Source organism: Xenopus tropicalis, chromosome 5 (assembly GCF_000004195.4).
Source record: "Xenopus tropicalis strain Nigerian chromosome 5, UCB_Xtro_10.0, whole genome shotgun sequence".
Lineage (NCBI taxonomy): Eukaryota > Metazoa > Chordata > Amphibia > Anura > Pipidae > Xenopus > Xenopus tropicalis.
Window position 1 is genome coordinate 125,628,120 of NC_030681.2, and position 13,501 is coordinate 125,641,620.

General features: G+C 38.5%; 1 protein-coding gene across 4 annotated transcripts in view; it reads right to left on the reverse strand.

The window, feature by feature from the left end:
• Nucleotides 1–3,555: 3,555 nt before the first annotated feature.
• dgkd (diacylglycerol kinase delta) overlaps nt 3,556–13,501 on the reverse strand; it is a 45,851-nt gene continuing 35,905 nt past the window's right edge. For 3 of the 4 annotated variants that reach the window (XM_004917864.4, XM_031902543.1, XM_031902541.1), the window contains 10 exons: nt 12,234–12,341; nt 12,033–12,146; nt 11,400–11,534; nt 11,067–11,233; nt 9,900–10,002; nt 8,665–8,757; nt 8,112–8,222; nt 7,684–7,798; nt 6,797–6,927; nt 3,556–4,978 (listed from right to left, as the gene is read on the reverse strand). In XM_004917864.4, coding sequence (XP_004917921.1) covers nt 4,892–4,978; nt 6,797–6,927; nt 7,684–7,798; nt 8,112–8,222; nt 8,665–8,757; nt 9,900–10,002; nt 11,067–11,233; nt 11,400–11,534; nt 12,033–12,146; nt 12,234–12,341 — 1,164 coding nt within the window. In that variant the 3' untranslated portion in view covers nt 3,556–4,891. The remainder of the gene's footprint in view (nt 4,979–6,796; nt 6,928–7,683; nt 7,799–8,111; nt 8,223–8,664; nt 8,758–9,899; nt 10,003–11,066; nt 11,234–11,399; nt 11,535–12,032; nt 12,147–12,233; nt 12,342–13,501) is intronic. The other variant, XM_031902542.1, reaches the window with a different exon arrangement.

Below are 13,501 nucleotides of genomic sequence, written 5' to 3' on the forward strand. Positions count from 1 at the left end.
GCAGATGGCGGTATTTTCGGCAAGCGGTTTTCAGCTTGCCGAAAATATACGCCATATGCCTGGTCTGACATTAGCCTAAAGTTAAAGCTCTCATATATTTGCAGTTTTTATTAGACATCATTGGGATCTCCTGACTGTAGCTGGCCAGCTTAAATTTATTGCAATATATGATCAAAGAGTCCCTGTTTTGCATTGGGGGGGCATTGCTTGGTAGCTCCATGCACAGAATGTCTTAATGTCCCATATATATTGTTAATGGGTGATTGCAGAGGACCTCTCTCATTATCTGCATGAATTTTGTGGTCACAGCCTTACTGCACCTCCGCCTAATCGTTAAAGGAACAGTAACACCAAAAAATGAAAGAGCTTTAAAGTAATAAAAATGTAATGCACTGTTGCCCTGCACTGGTACAACTGGTGTGTTTGCTACAGTAACACTACTATAATTTATATAATAAGCTGCTGTGTAGCCACGGGGGCAGCCATTCAAAGGAGAAAAGGCACAGGTTACATAGCAGATAACAGATAAGTTCTGTAGAATACAATAGTGTATTATCTGTTATCTGCTATGTGCCTGTGCCTTTTCTCCTTTGAATGGCTGCCTCCATGGCTACACAGCAGCTCATTTATATAAATTATAGTAGACTTTCTGAAGTAAACACACAACTTTTACCAGTGCAGGGCAGCAGCACATTATATTTTAGTTACTTTTATACACTTTAATTTTTTGGTGTTACTGTTCCTTTAAGAATTTAGTGGTGAGCACAACTTTCCCTTTTTTGCTATAGATTAGGGTGATTACACACAAGTAGCCCTGCAATTAATCTCCTTGAATGCTTTCCCAACGGCGAGAATGTAAAGCGACCAGTAGGAAAACATATGTGTTGCTTCAGCTTTATGAAGTCACCCGACAATTCCTTGCGAGTCAACTTTAGAAAGCCAAAGCCACACGTTTGCCTACCGGCAATTTATATTCAGGTAGAATAGTTACCACCACAAAAGGAAATTTGTAGCAAGGCGACTAATCTTCTTGTGGTCAGCTCCATATTGTAGCTCCCACCATCCTTAGCTACTGTCAGGTGATCCCAGTGGGCCAATAAAAGGGCAACCATTTGGGGGTTTTAACCTTGAAAGCAAGTAAGTTGCAGGTAAAACTAAGTCCCTGTGTAAAATGTTTTATAAATCAGCAGAATTGCAAATGAATCAGATAAAAGTGAGTGTAGGGCAGGCCAGACAGGGGATGACTTTGATGTAGTTGGCCAGCTTGAATATATTGTAATATATGGATAAACAATCCCAGTTTTATTTAAAGGGGAGGACATTTTTGGTGCACTGCACAGAATGTCTTATTGCACCCCAGCCTAATCTAGTGGTGAACCCACATTCCCTTTATTTGCTATATCTCCTTGTTAAGGCCACAGAACATGATTGTGCAAAAACAGACTGTTATATATTTTTTGTTTTGCTAGAGATTTTACTGGTGGCAATACAAACCTGTAGATTCCTACTGATTTCTGTGGAAAAAGGAGTAGGGGCCTGGCAAGCGTTAGAAACCATAGGCACGTGCCACCATTTTTAAGGTTCTCTGAAAGCGGAATTCCCTGCAATGCTCATACAAGTTAGAACAGGGTGGCCAGTATAGTCCCACTTGTAATGCATAGCTGCCTGTAATGCCCTTTGGCCCCAGTATTTTGGCAAGATGGTGAACAAATCTGAGAATGGAGACCTCTGTTATAACTAAGAAGAAGGTCCTTCCTAGCGGAACCATTGACGTGAGATGCAAGAATGACAAAAGTGCAAGCTTTTTTTTCTGTATGGTGATTATCACAGTACTACCATAAGTAACTGAGGCTTTATATGTTCTGTTACATAAACTGTTAATAAGAGCTGTGTGTAAAAGTGTGGTACCCTAGCATAAATAGTGGCAAGCAACCATGGGCCTTATCAAGGCTAACCAACTGAATGTCAGCAGTTCGGGAGCCCAACTGGGGCTTTATTAGGATGACCCAAAAAAATATGTGGCTTGAGGCACAGTGATAGCACATTGCAGCTTTCTCCTAAAACACTGTGGTGATCTTGTACCAAATAAGAATGAATGTATACAGAATGTCTTTAATTTTTTTTTTTTATTGTCTTTAGGCCCCTCTGGGCATTAGGTGCATTTTCACCATGCTAAACACTCCATCACAAGTGCAGCAAAATAATTAATTCAGGGTTTGTTTCCCTATCCATAGCCATATATTTTGAAATAATATTTGACTTAGTAGGATTTTCCTGTGCTATAACTTGAATGTGATGAGTGAGACTCTGTTCCTATATTCCCCACTAGGGGGTGGTGTTTACCCATAGGTGTAATATTATATTATAGGCTCAAGGCTTTCCAACTGGAGGCCCAAAATCCTCAATGTCTGGCTTTCTGCAGTCCTTCAAATTCTTTGTATGGCACTTTCACTTTCTTAGAATCCAAATAAGGAACAAATTGTATAGTGGCTGATTGGCCGACTTCCCAGAAAAAAAAGTTTGTGTGAAACATTACATTACATTATGGGGCATATTTATTAACATTCCCCGCTGATATTGCTAATTATTTGCTCTGGGCAACAAGATTTGAACAGTCACCTACAAATTTTAAAACAAAAGATTTGATTGGTTGTGGTAACAAATACACACCTTAGTGCCTGAAGTCTGGACAGAGCATATTATGGGGGGGAAGGCCCATACATACCATGGTCACCATCTACGGTTATGAATGCTCAGGCAAAAATTCAAGCAATTAAAAACAGCAGGAATGCTGTTGAATCAAATGCAATTTTAAAACCAGCCATTCCTTGAACTGTCTGTTATCCACAGTACTGCTCAGGATCAGCCCAACTCTATACACTCACAAAAACTGATTTTATATGTGCATGTATGGCCAACTTTAGACCCATGGCACACATGGTATTTAACCATTAAGGGTGCACAGTAAAATACCAGTGGTCAAAATTCCCCTATTCATCTGTAACCACTTTCTTTAGATATGTATAAGCAATGCTCTGCCAACACGTTCCCTAATAACACCCACCCGTAGGTGGGGATATCAGTTGAAGATCCGCTCGCTTGGCGATCTTGCCAAGTGAGCGAATCTTCACGTGTATAGGGACCTTAACAGGAAGTAGTGTGAAAGCAAAAGGCAGAACTCTGTCCATTAATTGGCTGATGGGGCCTAGCATGTATGTGTGCCTTGGCTTGTTTGTGTGCACTGTGAATAATATGATCCCAGGGGGGCGGCACTTAATTCTTAAAATGACAATTTTCTATTTGGGAGAACCCAATGGTGCATACTACTAAAAGTATATTTTTATGAAAATGGTTTATTTAGATGAAGCAGGTTTTTACATATATGCTTATGTATGCAATATATTTTTTTATAGAGACCTACATTGTTTGGAGGTATAGTTTTCCCTTAATGAACATTTTGTTCTGCAGTATAAAGGCAACAAACTGAGGTTTGATGTACAGACCTAAAAATGTAAAGGTACACTGAAATAAGGAGTCAATAAAAAGAACAAAAGGCACTATTAATACATCATTTACTGTTTGTAATTTACAACAACTGCTATTTACAAGCATTATCATCAGTTTTAAAAGGAGGGGGGGGGGAAGGGACTGTATTAAGGCACAGGACAATAAATACACACATATGGGAAGTCAGGGAGAGTCTGAGGGAACAGACATATTATCCACCCACCGCAGACAAAAAAGTGGGAAGAAAGGGACCTGCCCAGGTTTAAGCGAGTAAAAAAAAAAAAAAAAAAAACAGGAGCCCAGCAGAAAGATGAAATAGACTTGGGCTCCACACCACAATCCAAAAGCTTCAGGGAACTCCTACACATTGTTTAACTCCATGGCAAAGGATGTGACAAATTGGTGCCCAGCGTGGCAGCCAAGAGGTTAATCATTTTGGCCAGAGATCAGTTCCTGCTTTAGAAATGTACCTACAGAAATGTAAACAATGATTTGTTCAAATACCAAAGCTGGATGTGCAATGCTTTCACCTCATGGCTGGTGCTTGCTAAAGTCCAACTCTGCCACTAAGCATGAGATTTCCCTACTGTTCCAGGATACCTTCTGCGGGTCTCGTCTATGGGACAGAGTTGGATACTGGCATGAGTTAAACAGGTCAGCCAGTGTGCTGAATGTCTGCAGAAATACTATGGAAATTCTTTATAAATCTGTATTTTGGGGAAAGTAAAAGTGACTAAAAAAAACCCCAAAAACTAGGATTAAATGAATGGTTAGAGGAGTGGTAGGTGGTAGATGCTTTCATGCGAAGAGCCACCCAGAAGAAATGTGCAGTCTGAGGATTTCAAGTCTATAAGTGGAATTTTTAGGCAAACATGACCTGTTATGAATTTTGTGCTATTCCTACAATGGCAGTAGTGGTGTCTCTGCCACAAGGAACATGAGGTAGCACGCATATTTTAACACTCTATCAGTCTGACGCTAAATATATTATTTATATATATATTCTCTCGGCTCATGGAAAAAGGACTCTGAAAGCACAAATCATTATTATGCCAAACAAAGCCCAATGCCAATAATTAAACATAGAACAGAAAAATGGGAGAGGGAGCACCTTGTTGTATAAATTCCATGTGTAGACATCTCCTTTGACTGGCTACAAATATTCCCAAGGCTGAAAATGGTGCAGCCATACAGTCACACATCTGGGCACATATTGATTGGCTGCAATAGAATGCTTTATGAATAAATGGCTACCATGGTATTTTGTTACATCCGAGATTGGCTGCAGTTACCACAACCATGTTCTCGGTTGAACTGGAATCAAAACAGTGGTTGTTTGTGGCAAGTCACCCAGACTGGGTGATACATGAAGTGAAGACAGATCCTAATCCGCATTGATAGGAGGCGGACTCAGCTCCCGGATGCCGTGAAGGATTCTCTTCATGTGGCCCACTTTGGTCACACCCAGTTCCTATAGAAGAGGAGTGAGAATGAGAGCTGAACTAAAAATAAAAAACAAAAACTCTGCTGCATTTTCAATCAATATTAAGCATTTTATTTAAAGGCTGGGGGCTTGCTGTTCTAGCTTTGTAGCTAAATACAGAAAAAAATAAACTAGGAATAAAAAAAATTAAAAAAAAATCAGTATAAGAATCAGCAAGCCAAAACAATGACATAAAATAGGGATAAGAGGATGATGGTGAAATCACAGGAATCCCTGTGCATTGCATGTTATGATTGGATGTAGATACAGGTATAGGACCCATTATCCAGAATGCTTGGGACCAAGGGTTTTCCGATAAGGGTTCTTTCCGTAATTTGTATCTCCATACCTTAAGTCTACTAAAAAAATCAATAAAACTTTAGTTAAACCCAATAGGATTGTTTTGCTACCAATAAGGATTATTTATATCTTAGTTGGGATCAACTACAAGGTACTGTTTTATTACTACAGAGAAAAAGGAAATCCATTTTAAAATTCTAAATTATTTTATTAAAATGGAGTCTATGGGAGACAGGCTTTCTGTAATTCAGAGGGTTCCGGATAAGGGATCCCATACCTGTACTTGCAGGGGAACAGAAACACTCACACCAGTGGAAATCGCACTGACAAATCTAACTGTGCCTCTGATATACATACAATCCCTATTTTACAACTTTGGCTCAAGTGTATCAAAAATCACCCAGGGCAATTTTAAGGCATTTTCCCCAACACAGTTTGCCGTGTCTGAAACACCTTCATCAAAACATCTGTCACAGCTGCAGGTAGAATAATGAAATAAAACATTTGATTGGCTGCCCAGATACAAATTTACCTACTCTTAATAATTCAGCCCCTGTGAGAAGGAAGGGGAACTTTTTGGCATTTTAGGGCAGTGAAAATGTAATGGAAAAATGCCAAAGAATCGCCATTGTGTGCCATAGGTCTTAAAAGATTAGGCTTATAGTCTGTGTATAACCTGTATGACAAAGCAGTACAGTGCAATACATTACAAAGAGTGTTTGTATTTTTTCCATGTGACAAAAATTAACTTTTGTGTACTTTCAAAAAAAAAAAAAAAAAAAAATGGGTCTAACACGGCTAATGTAACTGCTCTGCCCCTAAGCTGCAATTAAACCACAACAGGGGCTTGATGCAGTCCTTGCCTGACAGGATTATCAGACCTGACCAGTCTTTCTTGCTGGAGATCGGCCATTTATCTGTAAGGCTGGCTGTCATTTTGACCCCATACATGCGGCATGTTGCTTACAGATTGTCTAGACTGGCAGAGGTGGCAGACAATATTGGTGTGTGTGTATGGTTAGCTTTAGTTAGGTCTGCTGGCTATGTGGCACATCTTCAGTTTTGCATGATGCAGTTATGATAGGGCTTTTTAGTACGGTCATTTACAAATGACCCTGCTCCAACTGCATGGGTCCATCAGTTTTCAGAAAAAATTGAGGTTGCAGGTTCCTTAGCATCTTTGAACGAGATTACCTTATGAGAAGCTGCCACTCCTATAAACATGAATATGCAGATAAAAATATACCTTGTGCTAAAAACCCTACATCATTGTCTATATTGAAAAAGGAGAGATGCTGAGCCTACTTATTCAGTGTTTATTTCTCCCTTTAAATTAAAGACCCTTTTAACAGTTCAAACACTTTTAACAGTTCAAATAGGATATGCTTAAAATAATCAAGCTCTAATCTGGAGGGAAAGAACTGCAGAAGCACAATCAGAAAGAAAGGAGCCCGTTAGGGCCAGATTAAGTTCAGTTTTGGAAGCACCGATGTCTGCAAGAGATACCTTGAGGTCTCGACGCTCCAGATGTAGGAGCTCACAGCCTCTGATGTCATGGCGAGTAAAGACCTCCTTGTACTCAGACAAGCTGAGCCGCTCCAGCCACAGAGACACCTCTTCCGTCCCCCAAAGATGAGCTGTTAGAAAAAGGCCCGCAGTAAGAAACCACAACCCAAAGCAGAGAGAGAGAAAGAATGAGACACCACTCCCCAAAGTGAAGACATGCCACAAGGGCACAGAAGGCAAATGATTCATTAGGGAAAGAGACCAACACCAATGCACCCCAAATATGCAGCAACCCGGTTATTAATCCTAGTACCACCCTTCCATGTAAATCCATGTAAAGAGTCAAGAGAGTGCTAGGAGGTGCTATCCAGAATGATGAACACAATTATATATTTACATACGGTTGTTTCCAATTAAAAAACAAACAAACATTTATTACACCTCCCCCAACATGCAATGTTAAACTGCTATGCAGAAAGATTCATTTTAAGGTAGATTTGTATTGGTTGAATGAATGTAAATTACTATCTATTCAAGCATTTCTTCTACATATTAAGCAATATATTCTCTGCTTCATGCTGGTTAGCCAGTCCCAGACTGGGTAGCCATGGAGTATAAAAAAAACAATTGCATACTGACTTAGAATATCACTACCCGCACCATACCAAATAGTGTAGTGCCCCTTACAGAATTTAGCAATAAAGCAGCTACTGACACAAGTAAAAATAAAGGCACTGCATGTAGGTAACTTTTAAATCAGTCACAATACACACATTTTAGAGACTGAGCTGACTGATACACACATGCATACAGTATATGCATATGTTATGCCCAGTAACAACCTGGTATACTGCCACCTGCAGGAGAACAACTAGCTTATTAGTTACCTGGAGGCCCTGTACTGCTTCGAGTCTCCTTGTTCCTTGAATTCTTTTCCTTTTTAAACTTGTTTACCAGTCGAAACCGACTACTCCTTCTTAATTTGGAAAAGTCTAGGGTACCCTGTGAAGGAAATTGACTATTTACTAAAAAGAAAAGGTCCGTGTTACCCCACCTAAAATAAAAAGGTGTTAAGCATATGGAGATAATGACAGATGCTTTATGTCAATTAGAATACACATTCTAGCTTGTTACAACTCCACTGGAAAGTTTAGGCTAAGAATAAGAGGGAAGTGATCTATTAAAACAATGACACACCAGAGAAGAAGCAATTGGCCCTTTACAGACAAGTTGGCTCTTCTTTGCTACGGAAATACAAATATTTACTCAGCCTTGGCCCCAAAAAGGGTCTGCTGTACCATGCTGGGATTCATACCTCTTCCTCATTAGTTTGCCACAGTCGAGGGATTTCACCCAGTTTTCTCAGCTCCTGCTCTGTGTTGCTAAGGGATGTCACTAGCTGCTCCTTCTGAGGGGGATCCAGCAGCTGTAAAGATAATAATTTAGTTAAAATAACCGGACAATCCTATAGCAGATTATTATACACCTCTGCACATGTATGACAGCATTAAGGTTTTCCATTATTTATTTAAAAAAATCTGTTCAACAAATGAAAAGTAGAACAATTTTTTTTGAGAATTCCTTCAATGCTTTGAGCTGTAATCTATGGAGGTAGCAAAACCCTCATAAGCGAGCAACATATTCACATCTGCCAGTCTTCTTAGTTTTACTTCAGCAACAGAACAATTATTTGGCACCTAAAGCAAAAGATGGGCTTCAGAAAGAAAAATCCATACAAGCAAATAGGCTGAAACATGAAGTATATATGAGCCATTACACTGTCCAATAATTATATGCAGCTTGTCTGTAATGTCTCCTTCAGAGAAAGATATAGTTTATATATGAGTGTATTCACAAGTCTTACTCACCAATGCCATTTTCCCTGCAAGGAGTAGTTCTGTTTCATTAAGAAGTGCTCGAACATTTGTAACCATCTCCATAACATGACTACAGCTCAGGCCCTGTGAGCGGGAAGGAAAGCACAAAGTTACAAAAAAAAGGAGAACCGTTACCCAGCTCATAATAGATTTGATTATCAAATATGAAAAGGTAAAAAAATATTATGCTTTTTAATCCCCTTTACTTTTCAGTGTTTCAAAATTACACTCTTTGAATGTATTTTACATAACGTAAGTATTTTTACTGTATGAATACAAAATCTGAAAGGAATAAATCCTTGTTTCAATCTCATTCACAATCCTTGTGGTTTTTCAGTCTTGAGGTGTAAAGCAGGTAGCTGGTGGTAATTTGAATTACTTCTGCTAATTGGACACAAGAACGAAAAAGACAGCATGTTTTTTTACTTAGACTACAGCCAGTAAAAATGCCAAAAGCTATGTAACATTTGAAAGCATCAGACTGCAGTCTGTAAATTTTAAAAAATGTGATGTTATTGGTTTTTCTCTGAAATTAAACATACAAATCTTACATTATCCCATGTTTATATAGAAATAAAATGGTGCACAGGGCTATTTAATTTACATCAGCCCCCTGTAGTAGTGGTTATTAACAGATATTCCTATTAATCACAAACACACATACACTGGGATCCATTTAATCTAAATAAAGCCCTGGTATTTTATATACTTTGCTTTATTATAGTGAGCTGGCATAATAACTGGATAGAAAAGTTAGAAAAATGATGTCACTGTATATAAAGATTGCAAACATTGCTTGGAACAAAAGCATATGGATTAACTAGGATGAGCTAACCCATCGATCCCCAACCAGTGGCTCGTGAGCAACATGTTACTCACCAACCCTTGATGTTGCTCCCAGTGGCCTCAAAGCAGGTGCTTATTTATAAATTCCTGGCTTAGGGCAAGTTTTGGTTGCATAAAAACCAGGTATACTGCTAAACAGAACCTCCTGTAGGCTGCCAGTCCAGATAGGATCTTACCAAATAACCAATCACAGCCCATATTTGGCACCCCCATGAAGCTTTTCCATGCTTGTGTTGCTCCCCAACTCTTACATTTGAATGTGGCTCACAAGAAAAAAAAAAAAAAGGGGAACCCAGAGCTAACCACTTAGCGATTTAAAACCAAAAATTGCCACACCTTTCTATTAACCCTATTACATTCAATGAACCAGCAGTCTTTACCTCAGAGTCCTTATAAACCTTTTCCATAGATTTTGAGCTGGCGTTGACAGCATGAGCTAGCTCCTGCTCCATGCTCTGGTGGGTAACAGCTATCTCCTTAATGCTGTAGAGAGAATGGAATATTTGATATTACATAAACATACAGCAGAAAATCTCCAGTGCAATACTGATCTTAATATAGGGAGCTCATAGCCTAAAAAAAAAAACTAAACTTATGTACCAGTGTCTCACTGACAACTCTATCCTATAGCATTATATAAGGCTTACTGTAATCTGGCTACTTATGAGACACAAGGTGTTTTTATGGCCATGGTAGTATCAAAAACCTTCTTCTCAGTCTTAATAGGCTGAGCTGCTCCACTTATTAAAATGGAAAGTTCCTAAAGCCAGATCTCCCTGTGAGAACCATGTTGGTCAAGCTGCTTTATGCCTTAAACAGAGTTTCTCTTTATTCTTTAGTAGAGGATGGTCCAATTTTCAATTGATTGCCCAGGTCATTTGAAAGCATTACACAAGTTAACAATAAAGTCAGTATGAACACACAGCAAGAACAGGGCAATAAACTTAGGTACAGATACAAGGTTTTATGATGTTCATAGTAATCATTATCTTGCTTGATGAGCTTATTGTGGCTGCTCAAGGCCAGGTGAAATGTGCGCTACAGGTATGTATTTCTTCTGTAAAATCTTTTATGCCACTGTCATTATAGTTAACCACTTCCAGTCCTCACTCTGTCACATCTTGCTTTCTTTCATACCCAAGAAGCTTATTAATAAAACTGGGCAGAAACCCACAGCAACTAATCTTTTTAAATCCCCATGCTTTTTAGCCTATCTCTTGTTCTAATATATGTTCCTCTTTTTTCCCTTTCCCTCATCATCATTGTTGTTTTCTCTCCTGGGTAATGATATGTTAGATTGTAAGTTCTTGTAAACAGGGCCCTCCCATTTCATTTTAATTCTGTAACCCTTGTTTGATAAATTATATTAGATTTCAAAATACATTGTATGGTTAACATCTAAATATGACTTTTGAAGAAGTTAAGGTGAAGAACAAGAAATTTAATTCAGTTAAGGGAACAGATGGTACAGTATTTTGTTGGTCAAAAACCATATAAGATTTAATCAATGCAATTCAGCTAGTGCCCTTGACAGTTCAAACTCTTGCCTTTGAATAAGTGCACTGGCAGAGTGGCCAAACCGGGATACTTGAGCAGTCTCATCTTCAGAGAGCTCCTCAGGCTGCAAAGCTGTGGGAGACACAGGCGATACAGGTGGGCGAGGAATGTCACATTTCTGCTTGTCCTCCCAGGACTTTAATGTGCTTTCAAAAGCCTGAAAGAATCAGAATGAAGTAAATAATGATAAATCATTACTAGACTTTTCTTCTTTGCATTTGCAGGTCTCTCAATCTCTACCACTAAAAACACAGCAACTATTCAACTTTGAAACTCATGTGAGATATTAATAAGTACCCATATCATTTCACTGCTTTGCTTACCCTGTCTCTAGTGAGTGTCTGCGTTCTGTTCTTATGTACTATACGTATAAACCCTGGTGGCTGGATCCAGGCTTCTCCATCCACTTGCACAGGAACTCCCTCATCACCAAGCACTGTAATCTTCACTGTGCGACACTAAGGAAAGAAATGCACAACAGGACATAAGCAGGCTCAGCAGCCAGAAAGCAAAATCCTTTACCAAAATACCCTGTGTTAAGTGCAAGATATCACAAAATAATTCTCACATAAACCTCTAGTTAAGTGACATTCTTCAGTGTTCATAATTTACTTAGGGTTGACAGAACTGCAAGGCAATAACATGCTATAAAATGTGTAAAAAGTTAGAGGTTACCATTAACTGAATAAGTATCTTCTGCAGTACCTTGTATTGTAATGGCAACAACATAAAAAATATGTTGAAGAGCAGGAGCATAACACCATAAAAATAAGGTGCAGTGATACACACAGTATTAGAATATAGAATACATTTAGTTTAATATGTTGAACAGCACTATAATATTGATCATATAGCAACCCCAAAATGGAAACCAGAAAAAAAGCTTCTGAGTCCACACACTGTCAGGTTTTTTAACAAGGTACAAAGTTCTAGCCAAGTATTCACCAAGTCATTACCTGTGCAATTCTGTGATGCTGTAGCTTTATGACTCTGGACACAGCCATCTGCATACTGCCGAACACAGCAACCACTTCCAGAATTTTATCATCAAAAGAAGGGGCAGCAAAAGTCTGAAGAGAGAGAAGAAAACGATTAGGTAGAACTATCCCTAAGCGCATACAGCTGTGCAGAAACCAATTCTAAGCGAGTCAACTTACATCATTCTCCTTGCTGCCGCCCCAGAAGTTAGTGCCCCCCGCGTAACTTGGAATGTTCAGCACAGCGATGCCTTGGAGGCTGGGCAGGGGAATAGAAACCCCATCACACTGCAGGGGACATGTGGGTAAGAGGAGGGAGATACGCACATCCACTGAGAAAGAAAGAGACAGACATCTAAAAGAAGAGACAGACACAACCAGTGTTAGAGACAGACAAAGAGACATACACATCCAGGGAGGCAAGGAGAGATACACAGTGAAAGATGCACATGGCTATCATGCAACACAGATACATACATGCAAAGCAAAAAGTGATACAGAGAAAGGTATGGGAGATTTGTGGGAAACCCAATTTACAATGGGAATGGCAGTAAATGTAATAGGGACTCGCTGAATCCATGTTTTTACGTTTGACTTAACAAGAATCAAAACCCTCATTTGTATATTTAGATTTGAGCAAGGAAAAAAAAAAAATTGTTCTTTGACAGTACACTATGCTGCCAACATAATTAAGGAGATTTCTATTTAACAGATCTTGGTTCAGTTCCCAGCTAGCCTTAAAAAACAGCTATAGTGCTACAGAATCACAAGGAGGATTAGCCCAAGACTTCATATTTAATAGTGCTAAACATGGAAACCATATCAGCCATATTCTGATATCAACATTTTTCTTAGCTTTAGACATTTGCACCATCAAATAAGCAATATAGTATCAGAGAAACTATTGTCTTCTAACAAACAGGTCTTCCAAACACAGATATAATTTTATAAAACGGACATGTGGTAGAACATGAACAAAAAAAAAAAAGTCTACATTTTCTAGATTTTCAGTCTTTGGGAGAGCATAGTAGACTTATAATGTAAGAGGATTTAGCAGTATGGAAGCCAGTTAACACTTAAGGGAAGATTTATTAACGAGTCTAATTTTGTTTAAAGTTTCAAGGTTTTTTTGCACATAAAAAAACAAACAAACTCGAATTCTAGTTATAATTCAAAAACTCGAATGTCTAATATTTATTAAGTGCAAATATAAAATTTAGCCATTTAAAAAAAAAAACAAACGAAATTTTTTTCTAGTTATTCGAGATTCAAGTTTGTAAACTAAAAAAAACTTTGAGGTATTCAAGTTTAATATGCAAGTTTATTCAATTTGAAAAATAAATCTGAATTCACAAACTGAAAAATTGATAAGCCCATAACTTTTTCATGACTAAACCCTGAACTGCAGGTTCCAATTGTAACAATGCTGTGCACCATAAACTATAAAT